Source organism: Accipiter gentilis, chromosome 3, assembly GCF_929443795.1.
Source record: "Accipiter gentilis chromosome 3, bAccGen1.1, whole genome shotgun sequence".
Classification (NCBI taxonomy): Eukaryota; Metazoa; Chordata; class Aves; order Accipitriformes; family Accipitridae; genus Astur; species Astur gentilis.
In genome coordinates this window covers 30,453,721-30,471,823 of record NC_064882.1, presented here as the reverse complement: position 1 = coordinate 30,471,823, position 18,103 = coordinate 30,453,721, and the positions used below count along the sequence as shown (strand labels likewise).

The 18,103-nt window shown below is 44.1% G+C and overlaps 1 protein-coding gene across 14 annotated transcripts in view; it reads left to right on the top strand.

Annotated features, from left to right (window-relative positions):
• Positions 1 to 445: 445 nt before the first annotated feature.
• SLIT2 (slit guidance ligand 2) overlaps positions 446 to 18,103 on the top strand; it is a 274,923-nt gene continuing 257,265 nt past the window's right edge. For all 14 annotated transcript variants that reach the window (XM_049795113.1, XM_049795067.1, XM_049795103.1 and 11 more), the window contains exons 1-3: positions 446 to 2,104; positions 4,059 to 4,130; positions 5,361 to 5,432. In XM_049795113.1, coding sequence (XP_049651070.1) covers positions 1,929 to 2,104; positions 4,059 to 4,130; positions 5,361 to 5,432 — 320 coding nt within the window. In that variant the 5' untranslated portion in view covers positions 446 to 1,928. The remainder of the gene's footprint in view (positions 2,105 to 4,058; positions 4,131 to 5,360; positions 5,433 to 18,103) is intronic.

The following is an 18,103-nucleotide window of genomic DNA, read 5'->3' as shown; positions in this document are numbered from 1 at the left end:
AACTCCGCGCAACAACTCCGCGCTCCGGGGCGGCGGGGAGGGGGGGGGGGGCGTGGGGAGCTCCGCCGCTCTCCCGGGGCGGGGGGCGGACCTGCCCCCCCCCCCCCCCCCCCCCCGCCCGCCCTCCGCCGCGCGCTCCCCCAACTTTCATTCATTGTTGGCGTCGCCGCGCAGCCCCCCCCCGGCGCTCGCCGGGCCGGGGCCGGGGCCGGGCCGGGCCGGCCGGGGCGGGCGGCGGCGCAGCCAGTGAGCGCGGCGCGGGGCGCTGCGGGCGGGGCCGGGGAGGCGCGGCCCCGCCGCCCCTATATAGGGCGGCGCGTGGGGCGCTCCCGGCTCCGTGGGAGCGGGGCGAGGGGCGCCGCGCCGGGCGAGCGAGCGGCGGCGGGCGCCGTGCGGCCGCGTGGGGAGCTCTCGGCGAGGCGGCGGTTGGGCGGCTGTTGCGGCCGCTCTCGGGGAGCACTTTCCGCGGGCGGCGGCAGGCACCTTGCAGCGGGGAGGAGAGCCGGCCGGCCGGCCTGCGTGCGGCGGTGCCAGCCTATTGTTCAAGCGGAGAGAGTCGGGGTGCGAGGGAAGGAGCCGGCGTGTCGCCTCCCGTCTCCCGCTGCCCGCCTCCCCACCACCCACCACCGCCCCCCCCCCCCCCCCCCCCCCGCTCTCCCGCCTCCGCCGTTTCCCTCTGCGCCGGAGGAGCGCCGCCGCCAGGGAGCCGAGGGCCGGGCCGGGCTGTTCGGCGCCAGCACCGACAGCTCAGGTGCAGCGGCGGGATCGGGGGAAGGGGCGCGAACCCTTCCCGAGGCGCTGCGCCTCGGCGGGCTCCGGGAGAGGAGGAAAGTTGCTCCCTTTCCAGCAGCGACCCCGGGAGCCGCTGAACTGGCCTCACCTGGAAGGACTGAGCAGTTCCTACCTTTCCCATCAGGTGCCTTTGCCGCAGCAAAGCCCCGGTATCCGGGAGACCACGGGGAGTAGCGTAACGCGCCCCCCCCCCCCCCGCCCCTCCCGCCCTCGCCGCACACCGCTCGTGTGATCTGGTCTGTCTCGCCGTGCTCCCGGGATCACAGGAGGATCTATAGCTGTGATCTGTCACCGAGGAGGAGGAGGTCGTGGATGAACTCCCTTCCAGCAGGGCAACGAATCACTTCTCGACTGCTTATTATTATCGTGCTCTAGGACCAGCCCTTTCCTGCTAAACTTGGCTTGGGAGCTTACAGCAGGAGGGGGCGCGGGGGGTGGAAAGCCAAGCCCAACATCATCTTGTGTGTTTGACTTTTTTTTTTTTTTTTTTTTTTTTTTTTCCCTCCCCTCCCGCCTCCTTCCGTGAGACAGTTTGATGAATGCCTGCGAGAGGGGTATGATTTGCTGAGGCGCCTCTGGCAGGGCGGTGTGTGCGCGGTGTCAGCCCCGCCGCCGCCCCCCGTGGGGCTGTGAGCGGCCCGCGGCGGGGGACGCGCGTGGGAGCGGCTGCTGCGCTGCGCGGGCCGCCGCGGAGGAAGCGCGCCGCTCGGGCGGACGGGGCTCCGCGGCCTCTCGCCGGGGGCTCGGAGGGGAGCGACGGCTCGGAGGAAGATAAGGAGCTCGCCCAACTCCGCCGTACCCTGAGCCCGCGGGTTTGCTTCGCCTTGCCTTCGCGGGGAGCGTGTGAAGACGAGACCCGAGTGCCGCCTCTCCCCGGCGCCCGACGGGCTAGCGAGGGAGGGCCCGGGCCCGGCCCCCCTCCCAGCGAAGTTGCCTTCAGCCGCGGATCGGTGCCCACCCGCCTCACTTTGCCGCCGGGGTCGTTTTGTCGCCTGAGCTTCGGATAGAAAGGACTTCGCTTGCTCCGCACCCTGAAAGTTGCCCGAGCGCTCCCCGCGGCGAGGAGGAGGGCGGCGCGCCCCGCGCCTCCCCGGGGCCGAGGCCGGCGGGCCCCGGCCGGGCGGCAGCGGGCGGTGATGATGTGCGGCTGGGGGAAGCTCACCCTGTCCCTGGGGCTGCTGCTGGCGATGGCGGGCGAGGTGGCGCCGCAGCCGTGCCCGGCGCAGTGCTCCTGCTCGGGGAGCACCGTGGACTGTCACGGGCTGGCGCTGCGCGGCGTCCCGAGGAACATCCCCCGCAACACCGAGAGGCTGTAAGTAACCCGGCCGGGGCGGCGGCGAAGCGCCCCGCGGCCCCCGGCTCCCGTCCGCGCTCCCGGGGCAGGGCTGGCCCCGCGGAGCCGGCCCGCTTTGGGGTCCCGACGCCCTGGGCGTGGGGGGGGGGGTGCGTGGGGCGCGTGTGGGGGGCGGGTTGCGTTCCCTTCCCTTCCCTTCCCCTGCTGCTGGCGGTGCCCGTTTCACGGCGATGCGCGGGGACACGGGAGAGGTGGACGCTGCTCCCAGCCGCTGCCTTTCATCCCGGGAAGCCGCGGCGAGGAGCGCGGTTCCCGCTGCCGCGGGGAGCGGGGGCGGCGGGGCGGGCACCCCCGCGGCCCGGGGGGCGCCCCGAGGCGGCGGCGGCGGAGCGGCCTCCCCCCCACCCCCCCCCCCCCCCCCACTTCCCCCGCCGGCGCCCATTTCCCGGCAAACTTGGCTATTGCGGCTTGCTTTCCCCGAGGCGGTGGGGAAGAGCCGGGCGCGGGCAGGCCGCGGGGCGGGCGGCGGAGCTCCGCGGGCGCGCAGCGCTCGCTCCCGCCCCGCCGGCCGCGGCGGCGGGGCGCGGGGAGGCGGGCGGGGGCGCGCTGCCGCCCGCTGCCCTGGCGCGGAGCGGGAGCCCGGCGGCTCTCTGCCCCGGCGCAAGCCCCGCATCCGTCTGCCTTTGGGCGAGGGCACGCTGGGGTGTTCCAGCCTTTTCGCCGCTCCCAGGGCGCGAAGTTGTGCCTCAACTGCGATCCCTCCCCCCATCCGCTGGTGGAGAGCGTTCGCGTACCCCCCGGCTAGGGTGTTTTCTAGTCTAGAGAGAGCGAGCGAGCGTGTGGTCGGTTATTTATCGTACCGGGCCGCCTTTCGGAAGGGTCTAAGGAGTGGGAGAGGTGAGCACGTTAAATGACTTGCTAGGGAGCAAGAAGTAAATGCTGGGGTATGAACACGCGTCTCGAGTGACGAATTTCACTGCGGAAGAGTACCAGGGACACATTTCTGCTGAGACTTGTGCGGGTTCTGTACAGTGGTGTTTTGGCCACATGTGGTATAAACAGCCAAAAAAAAAAAAAAATTTGAGTTGTTTGTGTTTTTTTTTTTTTTTTTTTTCCCCCCCCTAACTACGATGGGGATGAACTGTAATTGTTAGGGTAGTTGCCATATAATACCGCTTCCTAATGGCTTACCTCAGGAATTGCGAAGTCTGGCTTTATTTGTAGTGATTGGAATTGAGGGAAGTTTATATCTTGACTCCAAAACGTTACGAAGAAGAAGGCATATAACTCCAGAAGAGAAAGCAGTGCTGAAGTCTGAACAAAACCGCTAGGGCCTAAATAGAGTTTTCCATTGCTTCTGAGCAGGCTTTGCTTTCTGCAGTCAATATAGCTTTTCCTGTGCAGCAAGTGAAGAGTTTGGTTTTCATAAAATCGTGTTTCTCATCACTTACCCTCCAACAGTCTCATGCTTGTTTGAAAGCTAACGTTTGCTATAGGAAGTTAAGCCCTATTCTGCCTTTGTAGCAGTACTATGAAAGCTGAAAGTTGCTTAAAAATGGTGAAAATTGTCTTGATTTCAGCCACTTACTCAGTTTTTGTTAACAGTCAAACAAATACTGTAGCACATATATATAGTAGCTTTAGTGGTCTTCTAAGTGCAGTTCTAACCACGTTCAGACAGGTTTTGACTCTTCTATATTGCTAAGAATAAATATGAGCTTTATAATGGCAGGCAGAACTGAGTTTGTAAGGGTCTCATTACAAAGTTTGAAGCTACTACTTTCAAGATAAACCTTCTTTCAGTCACTTGGAAAGTAGGAACTCACACAGTCTTAGTTGTAGGAATGGTTTGTTGGGTTCATTTACATCTCCTAATTTCTGAAAAAATGCTGTGCCCGTGAAAACAAACAAAACAATTTAAAAGTAACTTTTGAATGTTTTAATTTTGCTGCTTATAAATTATTCTTCTTAGGGATCTTAATGGAAATAACATCACAAGAATCACCAAGACCGACTTTGCTGGTCTAAGGCACCTTCGAGTTCTGTAAGTTTTCACTTTCTGTCACTGATACCTTTTAGGACTGATGCTACAGTTTGTTATAAAAACCACTGAACTAGTTATCTTTCAGTTTATAAGCTGGATGGGTTATCACTTTTTAGCTGCTCTGCTACTTCATCTGAATTTACAGCCCCTCCCCCATGTGTTATAAACTCATATGAATAAGTTAGCAATTGCCTTAAATATAATCTAATTTTTTTTAATCTCTCCTTAAGGCTATGAGATAACTTGAGGATTTAATTCGGCATGTAGCTTATGAGTTGCTAGAATTGGTTGAATAACTGTTAGAGTGACTTCAGTTTAAGGTTAGGAAATTTATAGTTCACACTCGAAATGGGTACTTTCAACCTGAAGGGAATTTTTTTGGAAAAAAAGTTATTCCTTTACTGAATTTAAAATCAAGTCCCAGGTGATGATGATTGCTTTTCTACAGTTTCTGGGCAAAAAGGAAACACTTTAGTGGTGAATTTGAAGAAGTAATGATTTGGTTTGGAGGTGTTTTTTTTTGTAAATGCTTTTGTTCCAAGCATTATGAAGCTTTCAGAATTCTGTGGGGTTTTGGTTTTTCGGGGGGGGGGGGGGGGGGGGGGGGGAATAATCTAACTAATACCAAGTTTAAAATACTGCAGAATTTGCTTAGCTTATTTGTTAAGGCTATTTAATTTGAGCAAGTAGTCGTATAAAATCCTTTTCTGTTTCCCTCTGAAACAGAATATCACATTGTAGAGTAATTTTTAACATTTTTACAAAACAAAACTGCTGTTACAGTTACAGCCACTGTGCAATCTTTCAGTAATGCTTTTTTCCCAACACCACAGTTCAGTGTTTTTGTTTTGTTATTCTCGTGTGAGACTACTATTGCCTTCGTATTGTTCAACTGGAGTCTTATAACTTGCCGAAAAGGAACGATGTATGTGTGTGTGTGCACACAGCATGTATGCATATGTGTAATTTTTTAACTTGGGACTCTTAAAGTAAATGAGGAAATGTAGTATCTATTCCTCTTTCTTTTACCAAGGATTATTGTTCCCCTTTTGGGTATATGAGCCTGTGTAAAGTGTTGGTGATGGGTCCGGAAGGTTGAAGTGGATGTCATTCTGGAATAACTGTTGTACTGTTTCAGTGAATATGTGGTTGCCTTTAAGTGACTACTGTTAATGCAACAAGTTATCTTGGAGCTATTAATACTTATATATAAAAATTTCTATATTTCAGTCAGCTCATGGAGAACAAGATTAGTACTATCGAGAGAGGAGCATTCCAGGATTTAAAAGAACTGGAGCGGCTGTAAGTATATTTAGAATAAAAAAATACAATATTTTTTTTTTAATCAAATCAGTTGTGTGTTAGGGTACTAAGGCCTCTTCCCCCTTCCCCCCCCCCCCCCCCATTTTCTTAAACTTGGGACATCTATTCTTACTGAGACACAAGAAAGAAGTAAAATTCTCAAGCAGTATGTGTGGGACCCAGGCAGGGGGGAGCTTTCACGAGCAGTCCAGATTTGGAGTGTAAACTGCAATTGTCTTGTAGGAAATAGCTTGAATACTATCAAATATTTTCCCTTGAATACACAAGGACTTTTTCAAACATGAATACGCCTAAAAAAGCTTGTTCTTTGGGGTACAGTGTTAGATGTTAGTCTTGGAGATGTTGGATGTTTTGTACAATGTCTCACTGGAAGTAACTGCTAGTTATAAAGTATTGTCTTGTTACAGAGTATGAAAGCAGTAATTGAATTCTACTCTAGTTTTTACATGATAAACTTTTACAAAGGCTTAGAAAAAAATGTGAACTGTTAACTTTCAAAAATTAATTGGATTTGGACTTAAAAAAAAAAATAAAATTGAGTACTGTGGGGAGAGAGGATGGAGTGGGGATGAGAGGATCTTGTCTGGTGAATTGCAAACACCTGCTTGGTTGCAGTAGGACATAGAAAATGTGGGATTCCCAAACTGCTTTAGCTTTTTATAACAGTTGTTTATTTTTCAGTATGTGCCTTCTTATTTTGTTGCATTTCCTCAAATGAAAATATTTTTTTAAAATGTAGTGTACAACTTGGGACATCCGACTCATTAAAGGCAAGATGCTGATTGTTGGATGCAGTTTTAGTTTGGAGCTAGAAGAGTCTAAGAATGCCACTGTATTAATGTATGTTCATGTAGAACTTCAGAGTAGTGTCTTCATTATTACGCATCTTAGTTGCTGCATTTTCATTACATCACTTTTTCTTTAAGCATGCCTCCGAGGTCTTGTTTAGTTTTTCATTTGCTGCTGCTTTAGCTTCATAAAAGTATTTCTACTTTAGTCCATTGAAGAGCAGCATTGGCCTAAACATTCTGTTTGTTTTATTATGATTGTGCTCTGTATCCACAGCTGCTGTGTGTTTAAAACAAAAAAAAACCACAAACCATTATGGTTTGGTTGGTCATATAGACTAAGCTATTCAAGAGACTTAGTAACCACCAGTGCAATTATGATATTTCTGTAGTAGTTGAAATATCATGTACTTGGGTTAATTACCTCATTTTTTCAAATAAAACAAAGTAACTTTTTGACCTAAGAATTGAAAGTGTTGTGATATAGTGCAACCTTTTTTGAATAAATTTTAATGAGATTGATTGCTCTTAGAAATGTGTAGTCAGATTTTTTCAAAGTTGTATTAAAACACTTAATGCAATGCTTTTTTTACAATGTGTTTTAAACTTTGTACAAAGTATAGGGATTTAGAACAGCTTCTCCTGCTGAGGGATATATTGGAATAATGTATACACATTCCTAAATTTGGTTTATAGGGTCTAGCTAAAAAATTAAACAGCAGTGTAGTTCATATTGCTAAAGTAAGTATGCATAGGTGAAACATGAATAAACATTAAAAGATCCATGCTTTCACTGTGAATGTGGTTTGATGCTGAGATACCAAATACTTTCTAAGTTTTAAAACAGAGTATAGTCAACTTTGTTTCTTGATTATATTGAAGCAAGACCCTGTTATGTGATTTATTAACAATATTTCAGAAATTATTTTAACTTGTGTCATAATTTTGCAGCATTTAATGGTAAGATTTCTGACGTATAGAATTGCAATACTAGAAAAAAAAAAGAACTTTAGGGGTTAACTAACTTGTCTGACATGTTCGCGTTTTGCCATTACATTTTCTGTTTGTTTGTTTTTGGTTTTTTTTTTCTTCTCTCTTTGGTTGTCTCTTGATAAATCTGTAAAATCTTTGGAAAACAGTAGCTATTTTCCAGTCACATAAGATACTAGTTTTGAGGAGAAATTGATAATTTTGGCTACTGTTGTAGGTTATTTTGTTCACCCTTCAGCAGGCAAACTGTGACATTTGAAAGTTTAGCCATTTAGACCTGTAAAGTTAGATTCTGTTTTGTCTTCAGAGTTATTTTGCATCTGCTGCAGTAGTTGTCAGAGTTTCTTTAATTTGCTGGAATTCAGTCAGTGTTAGGTGTGTGGGTGACTTGTAATTTGAATATATATGCAGGATGTCTTTAAACCGCCCCAGCTGTTGGCTAAGAGCAAATATTTCATATTTGTGAGGAAAAGCTGAGAAAATTCCTCTTGTTTACAACTGCCAAGTCCATCTGATGAAGGCGCATTGTTATCTGACAGCCAATTCATCTCCTTGAGATTCTGAAATTCAAAACGATTTCTCAGGAAACTTGTGGATCCTTCCTTCAAGTATTTTCTTTTATACATTAAATAGCAAGCCCTTTAAAGCTTTTTAGTTTTTTTTTCAATGTGTAAGTGTAGGATGTCACATTTCCACTGTAAGTGTAATGTGCCAAGCTACTGTCAAAGAATACCTGATGCAGTGCTTTTAGCATGCCAATGGAAGGTAATGAACTCAATTTGGTTTATAAGATTGTTTACATGTAATATTTCTTCTGTTTTAATATCTTGTGCTAGTGTATACAGGCTGAATTTTAAAATGTGTTTCCTGTAGTTCAGTACTCTCTTTAATGTGAAGAACAGACTTTCACAGTAGTTTCCCTTTGGGAAGAAAAATAAATCCATCTCTCTAGGTTAAGTGGTGCTTTTGTTTTTTTTTTGTTTTTGAACTGGAATTTCAGTTAGAAAATAATTTCTTCTTAGACCAGTTTCTCTGATTTCCAAGGAACTGTTTGGTTGATCAGTAAGTTACTTGTCATGAATACTCATTTGTAGATCTGATCATGCAAAATGCTGAATATCCTCAACTCCCTCTAAGGGAAGACCTGAAGCACTTTGCAAAATTAATCTCTGAAAGAAGAAACTCTCAACTGTCTCTTCAGAAGAGAGCTACTTAAGATATGATTTGATTAAATCTATCTATACCTCTCTCAGGTGGATAGAAATGTTTCTCCTATAGTTTAGTAAAACAACAACAAATCTCTAGTACACTAGATATATGTAGTAGTACGTACACAAAGCTATTTAGACCTAATGTGCTCCATAACAGGAATTGGTGTCACACTAGCGTAATTGTAGAATTGCAATGGAAACCAAAACCACAATGAATACTGCCATAGCTAGTGATTGTTACCACAGCAGCCCACCTGTAACTTTAAATTAAAAATGTTCAGTTAACAATAAGTGATCGTGTAGCAGTGCCTACCACATAAGAACTGGGAGGGAAAACAAGATGGAAACTAGCAACTTAATCAGGTAAGTTTTAGGTTTGTGGAAACTTTAGTTGCTGGAGAGACCCTGGTAAAGCTGAAGGTGATTTTGCTATAAGCCTTTTAGTTGGATACTTCTCTGAAAAGTCTTCAGTCGAATGTTCGCTTAGTTATAATCCCTGGCAGTCTTGTCTGAAGGCTCAGCTCTTAACGGGGTACTAACTCCAGTCCAAACCAATTTGGTACAACACTGCCTGAGCTAGTAAGTCTGCCGTGAATATGGCTTTCTTCACAGCCTGTATCTTGAGTGGCTGAATTGCATGGTCTGTTGTGTTGTGTAGATGCTCCGTCTGCTGAAACAAGCCCCTTTGAGCTTCAATACGTACAGCCTGTTTTTCAGTCAGTGGGACAGCTTGTACCTTTGTGTACATCCTGAAGCAGTGTCAAAAACTCTTGGCTTAATTATGATCTGTCTGCCCTGTATTTAACACCTGCAAGACTTTTTATATTAACTAGTAACCTGTATGATGAGCCCATGTTTCTATGAATAGAGCCTTTAAAGAGTATATGGCCATTCAGTACATGGCAGGTCCCATAAAGAAAGGATTGGGATTGTGACTGTGACCCGTTACGTTGTCTGAACCTTTCTTATGTAGACCACAGTTGTGTATCAGTGGTGGGTTTCAGTGTGTTTCATGGCAGGAAGGCACAAAGGGTCAAGGTATGGAGAAACTCCACAACATTTAAGAAGTTCCAGAGACCACTGCTTATTATGGGAGACAAAACCTTTTGAAACGATTCCTTATGAGTATGTGAAATTAAACACTTGTTTCTTATTTCTTTATAAAGCTGTCATCTTGGGTGTGATGTTTATAATAGTTTGAAATAGCCTCTTAAGAAAACAAGATGAAGATAAAGTGAAAAGCTCCACTTTCTGAAAACTAACACTATTATTACACCCAGCTTTAAAAATGACTTTTTAAAAGTGTGGTCAATTGTTATCCCCAAGGCCACCTTCTTCTCTGGTGTTGCAGCTACTGTTCAAAGTATCCCCGTGTTTTTACAAGCCATTGTCACCTGAAGGGAAGTATAAAATTTGAAGACAGCTGCTATAGACTGTTGAACCAGTTCTATTATAAGCTACTTAAGTCTAAAATTTCCTTACAGTTCACCATACTCCAGAAATACCATCTAGTCAGGTTTTGAGGGCTAAATATACTCTTCACTTATTTACATAGGAGAGCAGTTACCTTTTCATTTAGGAAAACATGTTTTTTGGCTGATAGGAACACTGTTTTTAATCATAAATTTTGCTAATAATTTTTCGCTGTCTAGTAGTTGGGATGCCAGCTATGAACGTTGTAAGATTATGCTAAACATCCAAAAGATGTCAGCATCGGAAGAGTTTACAGCAATCATTTGAAAACTACCCACATTTTTCTTCCTGTATTTGTGAATAATCCATTGAGGCAGCAGTATGCCCCTAAAATGCTAATTTGGAGTCTGATTCTGCAGACATTTACCACGTGAATAACTTGGTTTGCATGAGTAGTCCCACTGATAACTCTTGTGAGAAAGGTTACTTGTGTGGCCTAAAAAGTTTCCAGGCCAAGCCCCTACACTTATGATACTTGAATTAATAGAATTTATTTCTAAAATGTCTGCTTAATATCTTAATAGTTCTAAAGAGCTCTCTGTGTAGACTTAAAAAAACCAAACTAACAAACCCCCCCCAGAAACAAAAAAAACCCCAAATTCCACAAAACCTATTTCTGCTGAAAACTAGTGTGGAAGTAAAAATCTTACTCTCTCGGGCTCTAGAACAACTGCAACTTCTGAGTCAGTATCTGAGCTAAATATTTATGCTCCCCATGCCTCCCCAAAAATCAGCCCCTGTGAGCTACATGGTGCAAATAAGATGAAATCCTGTGTTCGAGAAAAGAATGCTGTAAGGGTTGAATATCAAGTTGGTACTTGAAATGGCTTTTAAACTGAAAGCTATCTATGTTGTATTTTCATGTTTCTTACAATGTATTACTGAGTGATGGAGAAAGAAATATTTCAAGAATTAAATGTTTTGTTACAGTTCATGCATTTTTCTAAATTCTTACAACACAATTCTAAAATAACAAACTGAGGAATTGTCTGTGCTTGCTGTTTATTGGGGCACCATCTCCACAAGTACATTAAATGAGTTATTAAAACTTAAGATGAAGAGAGCATTTACTTAGGAGTGTTGGACTGAGTAGTAGTGAAAATTATTAAAGTTTTGTTCATGCTGTGGATGAACAATTTGAAACTTAAAGATGTGCCACAGCACAGAAGGAAAAGTATATTTCAGCTACATAGTTTCAAGGAAAAGTGTTGGTTTTGTTTTTTTTTTTTCTGCTTAGCAAACACTGAAATACTACTTGAATTTCTTTTCTGGATATAAATCTATGTGTGAAACTGCTATGTTTGCAGCTTCTGCAGCAAGGGCTTAATTATAACCTCAATATATACGAGTCAATCTTGTCAAAGATATTAAACGGGTTTCAATATAATAAAGTTTTTTTAGCTGTATTTCTCATATTACATGGTTAAAGTTAATCTGTTTGGGCTCTAACCTAGTCTGATAAATGCAGTATGCAGTAAACTATTAAGCTGTATTAGCAGGTTTTGAAATTACAAACCCGAAACTTCCTTATGAGTTACCGGGATCTCTGAACGTATGGTGTTTTACAGAGCATCTCATCTTACGAAGGCACGCAGAGCAGGATGGACTAAGAAATAAAATGTTCCATCTAGGATAAGAACAAATACAGCTTGTCTTGGGCAGTACTGCCCGCCAGGCCTGGGCAATTATCGAGGGAATTAGCAGCTGTTTCAAAATAGACTAGATAAACTAGTACTGCTCTTCTTGTCTAGTCTAGGAAAGGGCTACACTATATTATATGTATGTTCTTTCTTAGGGTCCAGACTTCCTGTATCACTGATGGGATAAAACATGCTTTCCAGAGATTAAAATAAACCGATGTGCTAACTTTTTATTATGTATTGATGTGTGGCATGAGATTTTAGTTTTATTCCATTTATTTGATGAGCTCTATCCATAAAATGTAAATTCCAAGTAGGAAAATAGTAACTTTTAAAAGAGGAGTAGCAGGATTTTCTATGATTCTTTAAATGTGAGCTGTGTCAATAAATTAATCCCAGATTAATTAGGTTTGGTCTGAACTTTTTCTTTCTGGGTTTTGCATCTCTGATAGAATATAGCTCTTTCAGTTGCAGAAAAGAAGTGTTAAAACCCCCAGACTTCACTTCCACAGAGCTACATGATCAAAGTTCAGGAGCAGGGACTTCTGGAAAAAATGCCAAATGTTGTCTATTTTTATGATGCAGTTTTGCAGTTTTAGCTGAAGCAAAATCTGTTGGGTTTTTTCCAATTTACAGTGGCTTAGAATTGAAGTTTAAAGGCTAATATGGAATTTTAGGACCTGTGGTGAAAAATGCTGTTAGCAGTGGAGTCACCGGTACTGTTCCAGGAATCATTTGTATCACTATCGCAGCTAAAAGAACAGCAAATAACTGAATGATGCTTCATCTTGTTGTGCTTGACTATACTTAGTCTCAGTGAAAGCAGCTTTTTTGGTGGTAAGACCTTGAATTGCATAGTATGGAAGTTGTACTGAGCTCTTGGAATGAGTTCTTAGCTTTTTAGCTAGAAGTTAGTCTCCAGTTTCTTTTCTCACCGAATCTTGGTCTTCATTTTGGTGTGCAAATTCATTACTGAAGCCTGAGAATTAATTTTTCAGTTGGGGTACATTCTGAACAGTTTCTGACTACTGCAGCCAGGAAGGTCTAGGTTGGACTGCCTACAACCTGAGGTGCTGATGCATGTGCTTGTTTTTCAGGCTGCTTGATGTTTTGATTTTCTCCCCCTTAAAGCATTTATACTTAATCACCTGTCTGGCTTCAGTCAGCATATATGAGTGTTTGAAGGGTTAATACCTTCACGCATGCGTGATAGGTAGCAGAAGCATAATGAGTTCAGGTAGAGAATATGTTTTTGAACAGCCCTGAAGGGGGTGAACAGTTATTCCTTGTTAATCATGGATGTGAAAAACCCTTCTCTTAGCTAATCCTACATAGTTTAAGGGTAATGTATAGCACATTCCTCATCTTAGAACAAGGAGGAGACCATGAAGCCTGCGGTGCTAATCACTTACCAAAGGAATGTGAGACCATCTTACACAAATTGTACTGGGGCACCTGTATTTATAGTTTAAAAATAATAAAAAAACCCTACAGTAATTATTCTGTATTAGCAGACTTTTGTCAAAGCAACTTCTAATACCTTCTCTAAAAATGTCTGTTAAATCAGAAAGAGACAAAGGCTGTCTTTGAATACAGTATTTGAAAAGATGTAATGTTCTAATGGAATTTTAAAAATCAGATTATAGCTACATTTTGATTGCAGAGTACTACAAAATGTTGATAAAACTCTAAGTCCAAGAGTGATGTTCTTTTAAAAGAAGTCTTGTAAATGTTTGCTATTATTTTAAGTATATTTTATCCGAGTGTCTTTTCTCATGGGACTCCTTTTATAGGTCTAGAAGTCAAATTGCAGTGAGAAGTCCTGTTTGCTCTTTGCAGATCTTTTTACAAATTCCAGGGCAGGAAGGCTGTTTATTTTTCCCACATCTGTTTTGTGCTCATCCTTTGTGACATTGTTTGCTGGATGCTCTTTTTTCTTGCTTCCTCTGAAATGGGTAATTTGCACTGTTGCAAAATGTTGAAACCAGATCTGGTTCTACGGAACTGTTGTGTCAATGTTTTTGTTTCAAATAGTGTTTTGTGTTCGGAAGCTATTTTAAATTGATGCTATAGAGCAGTGATATTAAACTTAAAGCTATACATTTTAGTTTTACTCTATAAAAATAATCTCTGTTGCAGAGCCAGTTCAATATTTTAAAAAAAACAACAAACAAACAAAACAGATTTAATGTTAGTTGGCCACAGGTGAAAATTGAGTTGTCATTACATTGTAATATAGCGTATTTGAAAGATGCTCCTTATTTTAACTGCAGAAGCCACAGTTGTATCTGGAATTTTACAGTTAAACTCCAAAATGTATGAGGGATCTGGCTGCATGGCTGCCACTTCAGTGACTCGTGCTGTTACATTACCTCATTTATTCTGAAGAATCTGGTTTAAACTTCATCAGAAGAAATGTTTTTTCCTTCATAGTATGTAGTGCATTGTGCTGGCTTGTCTTTAATAATAGTCTAGACCGGTAATCAAATACAATGTGACAAAGTCTCCCTTAATTTTTTTTAAGACACACCAGCCTTTCTGAATTTAGTTTGGCAAGATGCTTGTACAGGTGCTACAGAAAAATACTGGAGTGAAGACTTAGTGTGGTAACTCAGTACCAGAAAGACAGTTACAAACCTATCTGGACTTTCTGCAGGCCCTTCTTGCCTTTCTAAACAATCTGCCCAAACTCTAGCTAAATTCCATCCAATAGATCAACTTCCCCTCCCCTCTTTCTTTGCCTTTTTTTTTTCTTCTTGGAAGTAATTCCAAGTGTTGTCAAAGATCTTCCTTGCTTCATCTGATACTTGATTCCATATTATTTTTATGGAGGTTTTATAACTTCTTTTTCCTTTTTTTTGTGGTATACTTTATAGAATAAAATCCAATGAATTAGCCTCATAGGATTGTAGATGTTTGAAGGAGACTCTGCAGATTGTTTAGTACCATGCCACTGATTAATCCAAGGTTGATCAGAGCAGGTGGCTGGGGGCTGTTTCCAGTTGGGTTTTGAATGTCTGCAACAGTGGAGAATCTACAGCCATTTGGGGCAACTTGTTCCAGTGTTTGACCACCCTCAGAGTCAAAGGTTTTTCTTATGTTTAAATGTTATTTCCTGTATTTTGATTTGTGCCCATTGCTTCTTGTCCTTTCACTGTGCATCCCTGAGAAGAGTCTGGCTCAGTCTTCCTTACTTGGGAAGGCAGTGCATCACTTATTGATACACATGATATATTTATACACATTGAGATCCCTCTGAGCCTTCTTCTCCCCAGGCTGAACAGTCCCAGCTCTCAACTCCTCCTGCTCCGACAGGTGCTTCAATCTGTCTGCTTAATCATCTTCATGGCCCTTCTCTGGACTTGCTCCAGTATGTCCATGTCTCTCTTCTAATGGGGAGTCCAGCACTGGGCACAGTTCTCCAGATGTGTCACTAGTGCTGAGTAGAGTGGAAGGATCACCCACCTTGACCTGCCGGCAACACTCTTCCTAGTACAGCTCAGGATGCTGTTGGCCTTTGCTGCAAGGACACGTTGCTGGCACCAGTTTAATTTCTTGTTTACCAGGACCCCAGGCCTTTCTCTGTAAAGCTGATTTCCAACTGGTTGTTCTCCAGTGTGTGCTGGTGCATGGGGTTATTCCTCCCTGGGTGCAGGACTTTGCATTTCCCTTTTGTTGAGCTTCATGGGGTTCCTTTTTGACCAATTCTCCAGCCTGTCCAGGTTCCTCTGACTGGCAGTGCACACACCTGGTGCATCAGTCATTTCTTCCAGGTTTTGTATCATCTGCAAACATGCTAAGGGTGCGCTCTCTCCCATCTTCCAGGTTATGGATGATGATGTTGAACAGTACTGGCTCCAGTACTGACCCCTGGAGTACACCACTAGTGACTGTTCTCCAGCTGGAGACTTGTGCCACTGATCACAGCTCTTTGAACTGGTCACTTCAGACAATTTTCAGTCCACCTCAGCATCTGCTATTGTAGCCTGTACTTTATCAGTTTGTCTATGAAGACAACTGTTACGAGGGCAGTGTCAGAAGCTTTACTGAAGTCAAGATAAGCAACATCCACTGCCTTTCCCTCATCTGCCCAGCTCCTTATTCATTGTAGGTTATCAGGGCTGATCAGACATGATTTTCCCAGCTGTAAATCCAGTTGCTGACTACTCCCAGTCATCATCTTGTCCTTACTGTGTCTAGAAATAGCTTCTGGTTTGCTCTATCACCTTCCCAGGCATCGACGTGAGGCTGCCCAGCCTGTAGTTTCCTGGCTTTTGCTTTGTTTTTCATTCTCTTTTTGATGCCATAGGCAGAATTAATAGGAGTAATGACTAGCTATTTATAGAAATATCCTTTCTGTTGAAAAAGTAAGGAATGCAGAAGCTTCCAGATAACAGTCTTAGTTTGTCTCTTTTCTTTTTAGCAAAAAAAACCCCCAACAAACAAAAAAACCCTCAAACACAACTAAACAAAGAGCTTGTCCTAGCTCTGCTTATATTGGAAAACCTCTTAAAAGAAGCAAAGTGAGTATAGGCTCCTGATTCTCTGTGCAAAATAGTGTTCTGCATAATGTATGGAGAATTGATTGGGGTAGGGGAGAAATGTGATAATTTTGGGCTTGACATCAGCTCCGTGTGAGAAGAAAATGAAGGACAGAAAATACGTTAGGGTTCAAGTAGTGTACACTACTACAACGTAGTACTATAGTTTGCAAAGTAACTTTCACCACTTCCTACGTAAGAAACTTGAGTTTGCAGTAGTGTCTATGTCCTGCTTCCTTTCAGAAAATTTTTTTACTAAAACAAATGTCTAATTGGTATTTGATATATTAAATTGAGACTAACTTAGATGTCTGTCTTAGCTAGTAACTGTTTAGCCTGGAAAATGGAGCCCTGATTAAGTGGTTCTTGACCTGGGGAAGATTTTGACTTAGGCATTCAAACGCTGTAGGATCAGCCCTGAACTACTTAGATTCCAATTTTTATTCATGTGGTCAGTAAACTTGATATTGCTAGGTTTAATGAGATTATGAGTAGTTTGACTAGAGATGCAAAGATCTTTGCAGAGAATTCTTAATGGAAAAACTGGCACAATCTTTTGCTTAGCTCTTAGTTCTTGGGCCTTCTTCTCACTTGATGACATGTTTGTGCAAGTCACATTTACAGACAGCAGTTGCCAGATGTGTTGAAGTTCAGTAGATTGTGGCTTTGGACATGGATGCACATCTGGCAGATATAGCAACACATTTTTTGTAGAAAAGTAATAAGGCCTGGCTTCCTTGCAAATGTAAGCCTAAGTCAAGCTCTATATGAAGTTCTCTGGTGAGGAAATAGGCATCGTTATTCTGATCTCTATTATTCTGACCCTTTTGTGGTTTAACCCCAATTGGTAATGAAGAACTATGTAGCTGCTCCCTCCTTCCCCCCCCCCCCCCCCCCCCCCCCCCCGCCCTGCCCCGGGATGGGGAGGAGAATTGGGAAAAAAAGGTAAAACTTGTGGATTGAGATAAGAACAGTTTACTAATGAAGATAAAATATAATAACAACAGTAATTGTAATGACAAGGTAACAAAAAGAGAGAAATAAAACCCAGTAGAGACAAGGGGTGCACAAACACTTGCCCACCACCTGCTGACTGATGCCCAGCAGGTCCATGAGCAGGGATTGGCCCCTCCTGGCTGTTTTGGGTTTGTGTGGCCGGGTTCTGGTAGCAGGGGAGGCTCCTGTGAGAAGCTGGAGCAGTCTGTGCCTGAAGATCAGCCCACAGAAAAGACCCATGCCAGGGAAGTTCGTGAAGGACTCCTGTTGGAGAAGTTCATGGAGGGCTGTCTCCTGTGGGAGGGACCCCACGCTGGAGCAGGGGAAGAGTGTGAGGAGTCCTGGCCCTGAGGAGGAAGGAGCAGCGGAGACAAAGTCTGATGAACTGACCCCAAAACCCATTCCCCTGCGCTGCTGGAGGGGAGGAGGTAGAGAAAATTGGGAGTAGAGTTGAGCCGGGAAGGAGGGAGGTGTGGGGGGAAGGTGTTTTAAGACTTGGTTTTACTTCTTATTATCCTTGTTTTGATTTGATTTGTAGTAAATTAAATTGATTTTGGCTTTTTTTTTCTGCCCAAGTTGCATCTGGTTTTTTTGCCCATGACCATAATTGGTGAGTGATCCCTCCCAGTCCTTGTCTCCCCCCATGAGTGTTTCCTTTGTATTTTCTCCTCCCCATCCCACCAGGGTGGGGAGGAGTGAGCGAGTGGCCTCATGGTGCTTTGTTGCCGGCTGGGCTTAAACCATGACACCAGCCAACTCCCCCCAGTTTATATACCGAGTCCTATGGTATGGAATATCCCTTTGGCTAGTTCAGGTCAGCTGTCCTGGCCGTGGTCCCTCCCAGCTTCTTGTACCTGCTCGCTTGCAGAGCGTGGGAAGCTGAAAAATCTTTGACTTAGGGTAAGCATTATAAGTATAAGGATTAGCAACAACTAGAACATTAGCGTGTTGTCAAAATTATTCTCATACTAAATCCAAAATACAGCACTGTACCAGCTACTAGGAAGAAAA